This window comes from Dermacentor andersoni, chromosome 1 (assembly GCF_023375885.2).
Source record: "Dermacentor andersoni chromosome 1, qqDerAnde1_hic_scaffold, whole genome shotgun sequence".
Classification (NCBI taxonomy): Eukaryota; Metazoa; Arthropoda; class Arachnida; order Ixodida; family Ixodidae; genus Dermacentor; species Dermacentor andersoni.
The window spans coordinates 236,346,232-236,359,289 of record NC_092814.1 but is presented as its reverse complement, the minus strand read 5'-3'; the positions used below and the strand labels follow the sequence as shown (position 1 = coordinate 236,359,289).

Here is a 13,058-nt window from a genome sequence, read left to right as displayed (position 1 = left end):
GACGTTACCGTGCCTCACAGTATACTTACTATTACTGCGAACCGCACTCGCATGCCTGTCTTTAACATTGGATTGGCAAAGCAAATTATACTGCAAGGTATTTGCCTTGCCACCGTTGATTATCTCGGCGACCATCACGTGGTAGCGTTATCGACCGATGGTTCTCGCGAGCTTAGCAAGCCCCTCGCGCCAGCCTCGGGCGCCGATCCCAATATAAAGAAAATGGTTGCGACGGACCTGTCCTCTGGGCAGGCTGAAGACCTTTGCCAAGTATTATCGTCCTACCGAGATATTTTCGACTTCGACGATCGCCCTTTAGGCCAGACGCTCGCGGTCAAGCATCGGATTCTTACTAGCGATGCTACGCCTATTCACCGACGACCGTACCGAGCTTCTGCGTCGGAACGACGAGTAATTCAAAGTGAAGTGAACAGAATGCTAGGTAAAAACATCATTGAGCCTTCTTCGAGTCCCTGGGCGTCACCTGTGGTGCTGGTTAAGAAGGAAGGCACGTGGCGCTTCTGTGTGGACTACCGTCATCTGAACAACATTACTAAGAAGGACGTCTACCCGCTCCCACGTATATACGACGCCCTTGACTGCCTGCACGGTTCCATCTATTTCTCTTCTATTGATCTTCGTTCTGGATACCGGCAGATTGCTGTTGACGATATGGACAGAGAAAAACCGCATTCATAACACCTGATGGCCTGTAGCAATTCAAAGTAATGCCGTTTGGATTATGCAACGTCCCTGCCACCTTTAAGCGTATGATAGACTCCTTGCTCCAAGGTTTCAAATGGTCCACATGCCTCTGCTACCTCGACAACATCATCGTCTTCTCGCCAACGTTCGACACTCACCTTGAGCGTCTAACAACTATACTTGATATATTTCGAAAGGCGAAGCTGCAACTTAACTCGTCCAAATGTCGTTTTGGCCACCGCCAAATTACTCTTCTGGGCCATCTCGTGGACGCTTCTGTAGTACAGCCTGATCCCGAAGAAACTCGCGCTGTCCGAGAGTTTCCGGTTTCGAAGACAGCCGCAGACGTTCGAAGATTTGTAGGGCTATGCTCGTACTTTCTTCGTTTTTTTTTCAGATATTGGGGCAATTGCTAGACCCCTCACTAATCTTTTGAAGAAAGGCGTACAATTCTCGTGGGGTACTGCAGAAGCCGCCGCCTTCTCTCGTCTCGTCACTCTTCTAACCTCACCACCCATGCTCGCCCACTTCGACCCTGATGGCCCTACAGAATTGTGTACAAATGCCAGCGGTCATGGCGTAGGTACCGTCCTAGCCCAGCGTCAGCGTGGCCAGGATTGCGTTATTGCTTATGCGAGCCGCCTCCTAGCACCATCGGAGCGCAACTATTCCATTACGGAACGAGAATGCCTTGCTGTTGTCTGGGCGGTTGCGAAGTTCCGTCCTGACCTTTACGGTCGCCCTTTTTCTGTAGTCACTGACCATCATGCTCTCTGCTGGCTCTTATCGCTAAAAGGTCCTGCAGGCCGCCTTGGTCGATGGTCTTTGAGGCTACAATAATTTTCATATTCCGTGGTGTACAAGTCTGGCCGCCTGCACCAAGACGCTGACAGCTTGTCGCGTTATCCTGTTGACGACTCTGACTTCTCCAATATTTCCAGTACTTCTTGCGTATTCTCTGTATCACAGCTGCTTCATTTCGCCGACGAGCAACGTCGTAACACCTACATCAGAGCACTCATCGACCGTTTTGAACACTCTCCGGCCGATGCTGCCCTGCGCCTCTTCGTCCTCCGCGACGGTACTCTGTACCGTCGTAACCTTCATCCGGACAGCTCTGAGTTTCTACTTGTAATACCTAAACACCTCCGCTCCACCGTTCTAGAAGAGCTTCACGACGCACCAACGGCAGGACACCTCCGCGTATCTCAAACCTATGACCGTGTACGTCGCCGTTTTTTCTGGCCGGGCCTTGCCCGTTCCGTACGACGTTACGTCGCCGCTTGTGAACTTTGCCAACTACGCAAGAAGCCTTCCCAGCTCCCCGCTGGTTACCTGCAGCCGCTCGACATCCCTGCCGAGCCCTTCCATCGTGTCGGCTTAGACCTTCTCGGCCCAATTCCGGAATCTACATCAGGAAACAAGTGGGTTGCAGTCGCGGTGGACTACGCGACCCGCTACGCCGTAATCCGCACTCTTCCGACCAGTTGCGCAACTGATGTTGCGGACTTCCCCTTACATGATATCATTTTGATGCACGGTGCTCTGCGTCAATTGCTAACAGACCGTGGCCGTACGTGTTTGGCCAAAGTCATTGATGACATCATGCGTGCCTGCTCAAACATCATAAATTTACTACCTCCTACCACCCACAAGCGAACGGCCTCACTGAGCGTTTGAACCGCACCCTTACAGACATGCTATCCAAATACGTTTCAGACGACCACCGTGACTGGGACCTGGCTCTACCTTACATTACCTTTGCCTACAACTCTTCCCCTCTCGAAACTGCTGGATTTTCCCCGTGTTACCTCTTGTATGGCCGAGAACCTACGTTACCACTGGACACTGTGCTTCCGTCCGCCGCAGCATCAACTAGCGATTATGTCTGTAATGCAATCGCCCGTGCTGACCATGCTCGCCAACTTGCGCGCGCTCGTCTACAAGTGTCGCAAGACAAACAGAAGCAACGCTACGACCTCCGTCACCATGATGTCCATTTTGTGCCCGGCACCCTCGTGTTGCTTTGGTCTTTGGTCTCGTGAAGTTGGCCTTTGTGAAATACTGCTTTCCTATTACACAGGCCCATATCGCGTGCTTTGCCAAGTGACTGATATCACCTATGAAATCGTTTTAGCCACGCCCACTGCATCTTCCGCTGTGACAACCAGTGACATTGTCCACATCGCCCGACTCAAGCCCTACAACTCTCCACGCGCTTTGGAAATTTAACAGCACTGTGACGGCGCTTTTGCCGCCGGGCGGGTAGTATTACGATATCATCGAGCGATGCTCAAGAGACGAGCCGCCGCGAGAACGACGATGAAGTCGGTTGGTGCCCTTGGCGCGAGCGAGCGTCGGCCTGGTTGTCTGGCTCCAGTGTAAATAGCCTGTAAATAGCCTCTTTCGTCTGTGTCTTTCCACACGTAACAATATTAACTTCAATCCGCTACGTGCAGTCTAAGCCCAAAAAATCAATTTGTGTCTGATTCATTCTTCGGCGGGGGTTTGTACGCTTTGCTTTCGCTTTTCTTCCCCTCTTGAATTCGCTATAATAGAATTTAAGAAAATTGCTGGCCGCGCCATACATCATGATGGCACCACATATAGTGCAGGGCTGTGGACAGGCCGATATAACCTGCATGACAAATCACAAAAATGACTTAACTGAATAATGAGTTTCCTCTAATAATCTTCAATTAATGCGTGCGTCTAGTGCATAACTTTAAATTACAGATTTGAAGTCTGTAATTCTACAACACCATTAAATTTTGGTAACTGTTCTCTGATGCACTTGTGGAGTATGATATCCGTAGCCAAAAGCTCCAGTTAATCAGCTTCACGTGAGAACAAAAAAAGAAGGGGGGGGGGGGGGGAGCGCAGGTAGGCGTATCTTACGCGGCCGATATGCGCGTCGAGGACCGCTTTTTCGCAGCGAGTAAATCGGTGATTTGAAATGAACTTTAGTTCAATGAACTTTAACAGCAGATCAGTTGACGAAAAACAGCACTAGAAAAAAATATAAATGCTGTCGCCTTAGACAATTACAGACATCAAATCTGTCAGTTAAACATATGCCATGAACATGGTAGTTAAAATGTTAATTAGCAGGAACTTGTTGAGTATAGTTAATTTATCATCGAGATTTTCATATCTGGTTATGTCTATCTATCCATATAACCGCGTTACGGCGGCAGCGTGGCGCTCACACAGGCGATTCTTTAAAGAGTCATGAACAGTTCTAAATGAAAGAAAGCACCCTGCATTGTGTCTCGTGTTTGTAATCTTCCTAGCTTTTTAACTTTCCTTACCCGCCGTGGTTGCTCAGTGGCTATGGTGTTGTGCTGCTGAGCACGAGGGCGCGGGATCCAATCCCGGCCGCGACGGCCGCATTTCGATGGGGGCGAAATGCAAAAACACCCGTCTACTCAGATTTAGGTGCACGTCAAAGAACCCCAGGTGTTCCAACTTTCCACAGTCCCCCCAGTACGGCGTGCCTCATGGTCAGAAAGTGGTTTTGGCACGTAAAACCCCATAACTTATTTATTTTTAGCTTTTCTTTTGTTCGGTAGGAAACCACTGTTTGCAAAAACACCGACAGTGTAGCCTACTTGCATGCAAATAAGAAATAAAATACGCATAATGCTTAGCCTCACAGGCACCCGCCGTCGCCCCGATTCTCGTAGCTCATCTTCTCGAGTTCCCCACATCCATTGACCTGTGAGGTGATGATGGGGTCTTAGTTGGGTGAGGTCAGCGAAAGGTGCGCCTTCCATCACTAAAAGTGAGAAAACTGTATGAAATGACGAACCCGACATTTTGTCTTCGAGCAATATTTAAAGACCAGTGACGGGAAAGCTAACACGACAAAAAAAAAATTTTGTGCAAGACCTCTCCGCTCGCTGGTATGCATTGGACGGCTTCATAACGATGAATACGCGTCTAAACGCACGCGCAAATGGATATGTAGGGGCGAATAAAAATCTCGTGTTTATTGTTCAGAGTAAAACGTTGAACAGGAATGCTTTCAGCTGTAAGTGCTCGTGCTGTCTTTCTTGCTACTTCCCTCTCAACTAGCGCCGCCACCTCGAAATCACATTAAGACAGCAGTATCATAATTTTATGAGCTATAGCGCGAACAGTCGCTTAGTTAGCGCGTTTAATGAATGTCCCATGGAGTGTTTGTAGGCGGTCATGTCGCACGGTTGTCCTGCAAGAGAGTTATTGCAGACTAGCATGCCCTAGATGAGGCGGAGCATGTTGTGCGCACGTGCACAATTGTGCTGCCGTCATGCCGCCTGTTTCAGTACCAATGCCCGATTATCGGTCTGCTATTACCTGAGCAAGGGTTAGCTGCTAACCCTATAAATTACAGTCAATTAGTAGGACCGCGTTTCTTTCGCTCTATCCCAAGATCCAGCAAAAAAAAAAAAAAAAAAAAAACGCGTGTCTGGCGGGGCCGCAGGGTGCCACCTGTACGCGCTGAGCCGTCCGGGTGGCTCGCACCTGCGCATGGCGGCGGCCGTGGGAAGGCGGCTGCTGGTGCTGCAGTGGCGCCACTCGGCCGCCTGGACCACGTGGTGCGCCGCGTCGGACACTGACACCGTGGACGGGTTCCAGCTGGTGCGCGAGCTGCTCGTTCCCGAGGCGCCCGCGCTGCTCACGCTCGTCGACAGCCCCGACAACCACATCTGCGTCGGCTACCGCCACCAGTTCGACCTCGTCAGCGAGAAGACGGGCGACGCCACCCGCCTGCACACCGTGGACGCCGCCAAGGCGCACCTTGTCGCAGCGCTCGACATCTACGAGGACGACGAGGCCGAGCTGCTGCTCTGCTACAACCGTGCGTACACACTTGTCTTGCGTCGCATGAGCCCCCGCTGAACAGGGCGTGCCGAGTTTGTTACGATCGTCTCGCGCGCGACATTGTTGAGTTGCCTTTACGCGGCGGGCGGTACAACCGAAAAAATCTCCGTTGGGCTGTGGGTGAAAAAAAAAATTCAACGGTCGATTGTTTGTCTACTCAATCCGCAGGAAATAATACAGGCAGCTGCTTTAAGAAGGACTGAAAGTTAGGCTAGTCAGTATGGTCCATCTCTGGTGCTGGCGCACCAGAGACGGGGGGGTGTTGTTTATTCGCTAGTCTCCTCCACCCACCAATACGAACCAACTCGCCCAGCAAACAACGTTAGTACATTTATAGAGCTCTGAAGAGTACCCACTAATCTCGACATTGAGGGATGCCAGTTAATGGCTGGTTTATCTTTCTTGACACCTTCGTCGTTTTCTAGCTAAACTGTGCGCGACAGCTGTCGAGCGATTTCCACCGCGCGCAATCACTTTTTTCGCTAAATGTCTCCACTTGTCTCCAAATGTATCCAAGTGTTGACTATTGTTATTGTCTAGTATACTGTTATCATCATTGCCGTAATGTGTGTACTGAGGAACATCGGCGTGTCTATTATCATAAAAAACCCAGAAAACGTGCAATTCTGGGAGAATTTCACAGTCGTGAAAATAACAGAGGAAAAAAAGAACAGAGCTTCCACCCCAGTGTCTAACCTTCTTCCTCCCTTAGCCTTGATGACGATGATAATGGTTCTAACAACGTTCTTTTTTCTTCTTTTACTTTAATTTTTCAGATACAACACACTTCCAGAAGTTGAATGACGAGAATACGACGGAATTCGACTTCCAGTGGAACGCTGTGCCTGACAACATTGGTACGACATAGATCGACCATTTTAAAGAATTGGATCTCATGCTATACATATTCATTCAATTTCATTTATTATTTTGCACGTGCACACTCGCGTTCTGGATGCATACGCTAAGAATAACTGATTCTGTCGCGAAATAGTGTCTCTTCCCTACTCCTCTTTTTTTTCCCACAGTGTGTGTGTTTCCTTACATCATGGCCTTCACGTATGAGAGTATTGAGATTCGGCTCATCATCAACGGAAATCTCGTGCACAACATGACCATGCCCAAGCTGAAGCTCATCACTTCCAAGGTGAGCATATATGCGGAATTTTTCATTGTTGTAAATGTTAACCAGTAACGAGAAAGAGAGGGATTGAATATAGAGAAAGACAGGGACGTTAATGAGACCACGATCCGTTTGGATACTCTGTACCGTGATAGGGCACACAAGGGTCGCTGTAACGTAAAGCTATTCCAATCTATTTCTATTCTATTCCTAACCCTCCACGATTGGTCGAACATTTTTCAGGTCACCCCCACATCGCCTGTCTGTCACGCGAGCTCACGAAAACCGCATCTCCCAATCTGACATGACGTGTACGCCTTAATTATGCATAATTAGACCGAACAAAAGCAAATCATTTATTTCCGATTCTACGCGCTTTTTTTACTATTATCCCTTTACTATTGGTCAAAATCTTCCCGGCTGTACCGATCTTGCCTGTCTGTCAGGGGCGACGTCACAAAAGTACGAAAACTCACCATGTCAAAGTGACGTCTACGCACTACATATGAATTAATATGCCGAACAAAACTGCATTATTTTCGGAATAGCCGGTGAATGCCCCGTTCCAGGAACAATGGGATAAAGGTTCGTTGCCCACCAATCGCTCTGGCACTGGCTACTCGGAGCTGCTAGGGAGAGTGGATTTCTCTGCGTATAATAAAAATGTTGCGTGGCAGTATGACTTTTTCGAGCCCTTTCGGCACGTATACAACATCGCTATGCCAATTCTTCTTCGCTGAGGATCCGTTTTAGTGGGATTTTTAACCTTGCCTAGAACACCAACGCAAGTTAAGGGGCAGAGGACTAATCGCTGACGTCGTGACCGCCCTCCTCATCGGGTTAGCTAATTTATTTGCGCTAGGCCAGACCCACCGAACCCCTCTCCACTTCTGCGTGCTTGTTGCGTCTGGTCAGCCAATTAGGTCCAAGCCAAAAGCAAACAAAAGTTACCTCCTATAAACGAGGGGAGCCTTTGACTGGGGTGTTAAAACAACACCGCGGGTCATCTCCCGATGCTTTCGTCGATGGTTACATAAATATGACGTCAGGAGCTCGGAACCAAATCAGAATGGAATAGTTTTGCGGTATATGGCCTAAAGCTTCAAAAGTAAAATATGAAATAAAAATCCCCGTCGCAAATGTATGCCAATGTGGGCAACTGATACATCGGAGACAGCGAAGCGGTATAAACGACTTGTCACACTCTTCGCAACTGTACTGAGTGTCTGTCTGTATGTTGGCGGTATGATGATTCAGATGCCGCTTTAGCGGCCCCAGACCAAGACATAATGACACGTTGTTACTGCGAATTCGTTCTGTAGTAAAATATTCATTTGCATGTTATTCATGAAGTTCATATTCAAAATTGGGTGGCGCATACGCGGAGCGTGCCCTGTGGGGCGGACTCCTTCCGTCTCGGACAACCGTGGCACTGTCAGAGCGCCGAGCACGCAGTGCGAAGCGGCAGACGGGATGTTCCGGGCGCCCCAGGTATACGGGCCAACCACTGGCGACAACAAAATGACGCTTCGGCATTACAGCCTCTGTATCGGCCACTATGATCCAGTTTGCACGGAAGTTTATGCGGCCGACGAAACAAACTGCGTCGTCCTCCTCAGTATTGACGCAAAGTCATAGTTTGAGACATAACAGAGACGAGATTCGCCAGCAAAAAAAAAAAAAAAAAGAGAGACTTTTTGGGGAGTTCTTGGGGCGGTCAAATACGATCAGTAAGCTATCGTGGCACCGACAGTTTGACCAGGTGACTGCTTCTTTTTCAGCCGTCGATGAGGTAACGCTCAAGTTATGATAACCGAAGAGTGAATCTAGATAACCCAATGAAGCTGGAGACGTGCCGAGGATTGAATTTGACGTCTTGATACCATTAGCTCATTCATCCGAAGGCGTCGCCTGTGCTCGCGGAGATCCCAAACTTTGCCAAACTCGGCGCTTTCTGCATAGCGCCTCGGGCTGGCATTCACGAAAAAGCTCTTACGCCAGAATTGTTCGTAACAGTAAAATCCAGCCAATCCGTTAAGTGCTTAGCAATTGTTATCTTTAGGGCCGTTTAAGAAAAAGCTTTTTTTCATTTATTTTTTACTCTTAAACGTTGTGTAACTAATTTGCATTGCTATATTTTCTTGTTGCTTTTTTGTACTTTTTGCATTGTTCACTGTGTTTATTATTTATAGTGTATATTACTCATGTATACTCGCTGTCATTCCATTGTTACAACTAATTACGTAACGCTGTCTTTTTGCTATTTTTGTATTTATTTCCACTTAATTTCTCACAGGAGTTCCCATTTAAGCCGTGTGCTATGAGACTTTCTTCTGAATGAGTATTTGCACTGAATACTTGTATTTGATTACGAATAAATAAATATGTCTCTAACAATGAAGGCAGCCAGCCAATGACAAAGATTATTTACGAACGAAGTGCTCTGTAAATTCGGCCCCGATTCTTTGCAAGTAAGAAGCATCAAGCTAATACATCAAAGGATCCCAACCAGAAATTTCCAGCACCATGCACAGTAGAGGTCGAAAAGGTATTTAAGGCGCGTTCCGGTTTAGTCCGACGGTGACTGTATACATGGGTGTGGCATGTCTTCCTTCACTCATTCGCTCGTTGCGAGGGCACAACCCTGCGTGCTAATCAGTGCAACAGGTACAAATAGTCTGTTATTTTGGAAAAGCACTGCCGCACTCCTAGTTTTCATTATGGTCACTGTTAGTGGTTTGTCTAGGTTTGACACTGTATATGAATATATTGTGAAGACGTATTCTAATTTTGTGGTGACCTTGCGCCTACGACTGGCGGCAAGTTGATTCCCAGTGGGTATAGTTATTTCTCGCTAACCTACGCTGTCATCGAATTGCTGTTTCCAGAGTGACATCTTTTTCGTGAGCACCGCGCCGGAGTTCTTTCAAGTTCGGAAAGAGCGCATTAAGGAAGACCGGATGGAACGTGATTCCAGCGTGTCGCCTCCATCATCGCCGCATTGCGAGTGTGCGTATTGCCTTCCTTACCATCTTATCGCTTTGCTTACTGTAGCACTATTAGCTACTTAGGGGTAGCTTTGTAAAATGTGCTTAGATGCAGATCAGCCAGGAGTGAAGAAAGCGGCTAATGCGTTTGCGGAAACTTTCGTTGTTCTTATTTTCATTCCTTGAGCATGACTGTATCCCAGTCATTTAATCTTGAACATTATGTAGTCATCTTTATATTCTGGCGAGATGCTCAAATTGTCGGTATACCTGTAGATTTCTGGACAGAAGTACGGCTTCCAAATGCCAAGCAATGTCACTTGTTCAGGGCAATGTCTAAATCATGAGTGAGAGCTAACTGTCACAACGAAGAAAAGGCCAAAGAGCTCAGATGTTGACAGATATCACATCTGCATATCTTTCCCTGAACTCCCACCTTACGCATTCCCTGCGACGAGATGTGGTCCCGAAGGTGGACTAAAGATATATGATTCTTAGAAGAGGGGTGCAAAACTGAGACACATTCACAGAGGACAGGCATATCTTCTATAATAGGCATATTTCACTAATTAGCCTAACAAGAAATACTCATATAAGACTATAAACGAGAAGAAAAGGGGTTAACCAAGGGGCCCGATTTTTATTAGTCATATCATAAGCCAACAAAGACTAGCACCAAGGACAACATAGAGGAAATTACTCGTGCTTAATAACTGAAATAAAGAAACGATAAATTAATGGAAATTAAAGTGGATGAAAAAACAACTTGCCGCAGGTGGGAGCCGAACCCACAACCTTCGCATTTCGTGTGCAATGCTCTACCAATTGAGCTACCGCGGCGCCGTTTCCCCATACACTTTCTTGAGTATTTATGTGTCCTAGTAGAACCCTGGAAGTGTAAGCCAGTGCCACCACTCACAGACCTTGGCGGTGGACGTGGAACGTCCTTTTTGCCGCAGGCGTCACGATAACGTGATCTTTTTGGGTGGAGGCAACTGGTCAATAAACCCACACATGCTACCTTAAGGCATCAATGCTGCCGGATTAGAGACCCTCGTTATGTATTAAACGAGAAGAAAGGGGGTTAACCGAGGGGCCCGATTTTATTAGTCATATCATAAGAAGCCAACAAACACTGACACCAAGGACAACATAGGGTAAATTACTTGTGCTTATTAAATGAAATAAAGAAACGATAACTTAATGGAAATTAAAGTGGATGAAAACACAACTTGCCGCAGGTGGTAACCGAACCCACAACCTTCGTATTTCGCGTGCGATGCTCTACCAATTGGGAAAAGGCGCCGTGGTAGCTCAATTGGTAGAGCATCGCACGCGAAATGCGAAGGTTGTGGGTGCGGTTCCCACCTGCGGCAAGTTGTTTTTTCATCCACTTTAATTTCAATTAATTTATCGTCTCTTCATTCCATTTACTAAGCACAAGTAATTTCCCCTATGTTGTTCTTGGTGTCAGTGTTTGTTGGCTTCTTATGATATGTCATATAAGACTATGTACACTTGCTCAATAGAAGTGTAGCGTGGAGGCCCGTGTCCTCCTCGTGAAATTGCGCGGGGTGCAAGCACAACATAACTTTCGGCCTACTCTAAGAAATGTGTCTAGTCATGAACGTAGTCGGCTCCCAAAGCCTTTGCAATATAATGCAAGAAAAAAAAAACGAAGACCAATGCATGCGTTAACCTCACGTGGCGTAGCTTAGCATTGGCTGTGCTAGAACTTCCCGACTCAGGACCAGCTGTCCAGCGCACCTTGTGTTGACCTGCGTGCTGTTCATTCCGTTACAGCGACGGGTAGCACGGGCTCCAACGACGGAGCAAAGCCGCTGCGAGTGTACCGCATTTCATTCAGTTGCCTGACTGGCAATTCACCCTGCGAGAGGCGGGTGCCGACACCGTCTTTGCCGTCACCACAGCCCCTGCTTGCCACGCCGTCCTTTGGGTCGTCTTACCTGTCGCCCGATTTCCAGGTCAGTCTACGCGCGATGTGAATTCGAGTGGCCTATTATGCACATGAAACCTGGTGTTATGAAAATTCGCTCTTAGACAATGCACTGAGGCTTAGAGGTTCGTTAAAAAAGCAAAGGAGGGGTCTAAACACATCCCTACATTGCACCGCGCTTGTTAACAGAGGATGTAAAACAATGTAAAAAAGTGGGATCTGAGAAGAAACAATCAATCGTTTGTCTGATTAAAACTGAGTGCGTGGATCAGCTATCTCCTACCACCCGGCTCATCTAGAATGTAGGTACACACGGTGTTTTCTTTTTTTTTTCTGAACCACTAGTCAAAGCACCCCATTCACCCATCTAAATGAGAACTCTTGATCCACAAGACGACGCAACAATTCTCAGTTTCTCCTATTTGTCGCATTTCCTCATGAACTGATACCAATAAACAGGGTCTTTTCTAAATAGTTCCATTATTTGCCGCCTATAGTTGTAAAATTCCTAAGTCGAGTCCACACTTGGCTATGTATCCTACTTATAATGCACCAGGTTTTCCGTCAGCAAGAAATTTAACTGAAGAAAGAAAAAAAACACAGGAAAGACGATTTTTTTTCGTTATTTTATTTACTGCTGAGAAAGGTAGTTCATTATGCAGTAAACCAAGAAGCATGTTATACACTCTTAGATACATATCCAATCCCCACATCCGTTAAATTATCTACCACAGTCGCTAATTACCAGTCAGTTACCCACCACCCAAACAGCAGGAAGAGCCGTCAACGTTCGAGCGTGGGAAGGAAATGATGGAGATACCACGCCAATCCATGTTCGCTTACTGTGGCATGAAATCATCAAATTTAAGTCAAAAGAAAATAATTTGTAGCGTTATGACCAGATTTAAGATATAAATTATTTATTATCTCAAAGTGATTATTCATCATCATCATTACGCTATTATTTAATGTCCACTGAAGACCTCTCCCATCGATCTCCAGTTACCCCGGTCTGGCGCTAGTTGAACCCACGTTATGCCTGCAAATTTTCTCATTTCATCTCCCCACCTAGCCCTCTGCCGTACTCGACTGCGCGTCCATTCCCTTGGTACCTACCCTGTAACTCCAATTGGGATAATTGTCAGACAGACATTTAAGTCGGTGTTTGTAACCAGACTGCGTTCGTTCGGAATTGACTACAACCAGAAAAAAATACTTGGAAAGGAAAGGTGATGTCATCACTACGCCTTCGTAGCAACTCATAGTGTGTACTATTTCGTTAGAAATAACGTGAAAAAAAGGAAAACAACTCTACTACTTTTGCTCTATCGCAGCGAGAAATTCAGAGCTCAGTAATTTGGAACGGTAGTGCACAGAAGTGAACTGTCTGAGACGCTATGCCATTGGGCCGGCCGCACTG

The 13,058-nt window shown here is 47.0% G+C and overlaps 1 protein-coding gene across 3 annotated transcripts in view; it reads left to right on the top strand.

The window, feature by feature from the left end:
* LOC126547913 (GTPase-activating Rap/Ran-GAP domain-like protein 3) overlaps window positions 1-13,058 on the top strand; it is a 587,729-nt gene that overhangs the window by 567,652 nt on the left and 7,019 nt on the right. For all 3 annotated transcript variants that reach the window (XM_050195966.3, XM_050195964.3, XM_050195965.3), the window contains 5 exons: window positions 5,171-5,548; window positions 6,348-6,428; window positions 6,600-6,718; window positions 9,583-9,703; window positions 11,485-11,666. In XM_050195966.3, coding sequence (XP_050051923.1) covers window positions 5,171-5,548; window positions 6,348-6,428; window positions 6,600-6,718; window positions 9,583-9,703; window positions 11,485-11,666 — 881 coding nt within the window. The remainder of the gene's footprint in view (window positions 1-5,170; window positions 5,549-6,347; window positions 6,429-6,599; window positions 6,719-9,582; window positions 9,704-11,484; window positions 11,667-13,058) is intronic.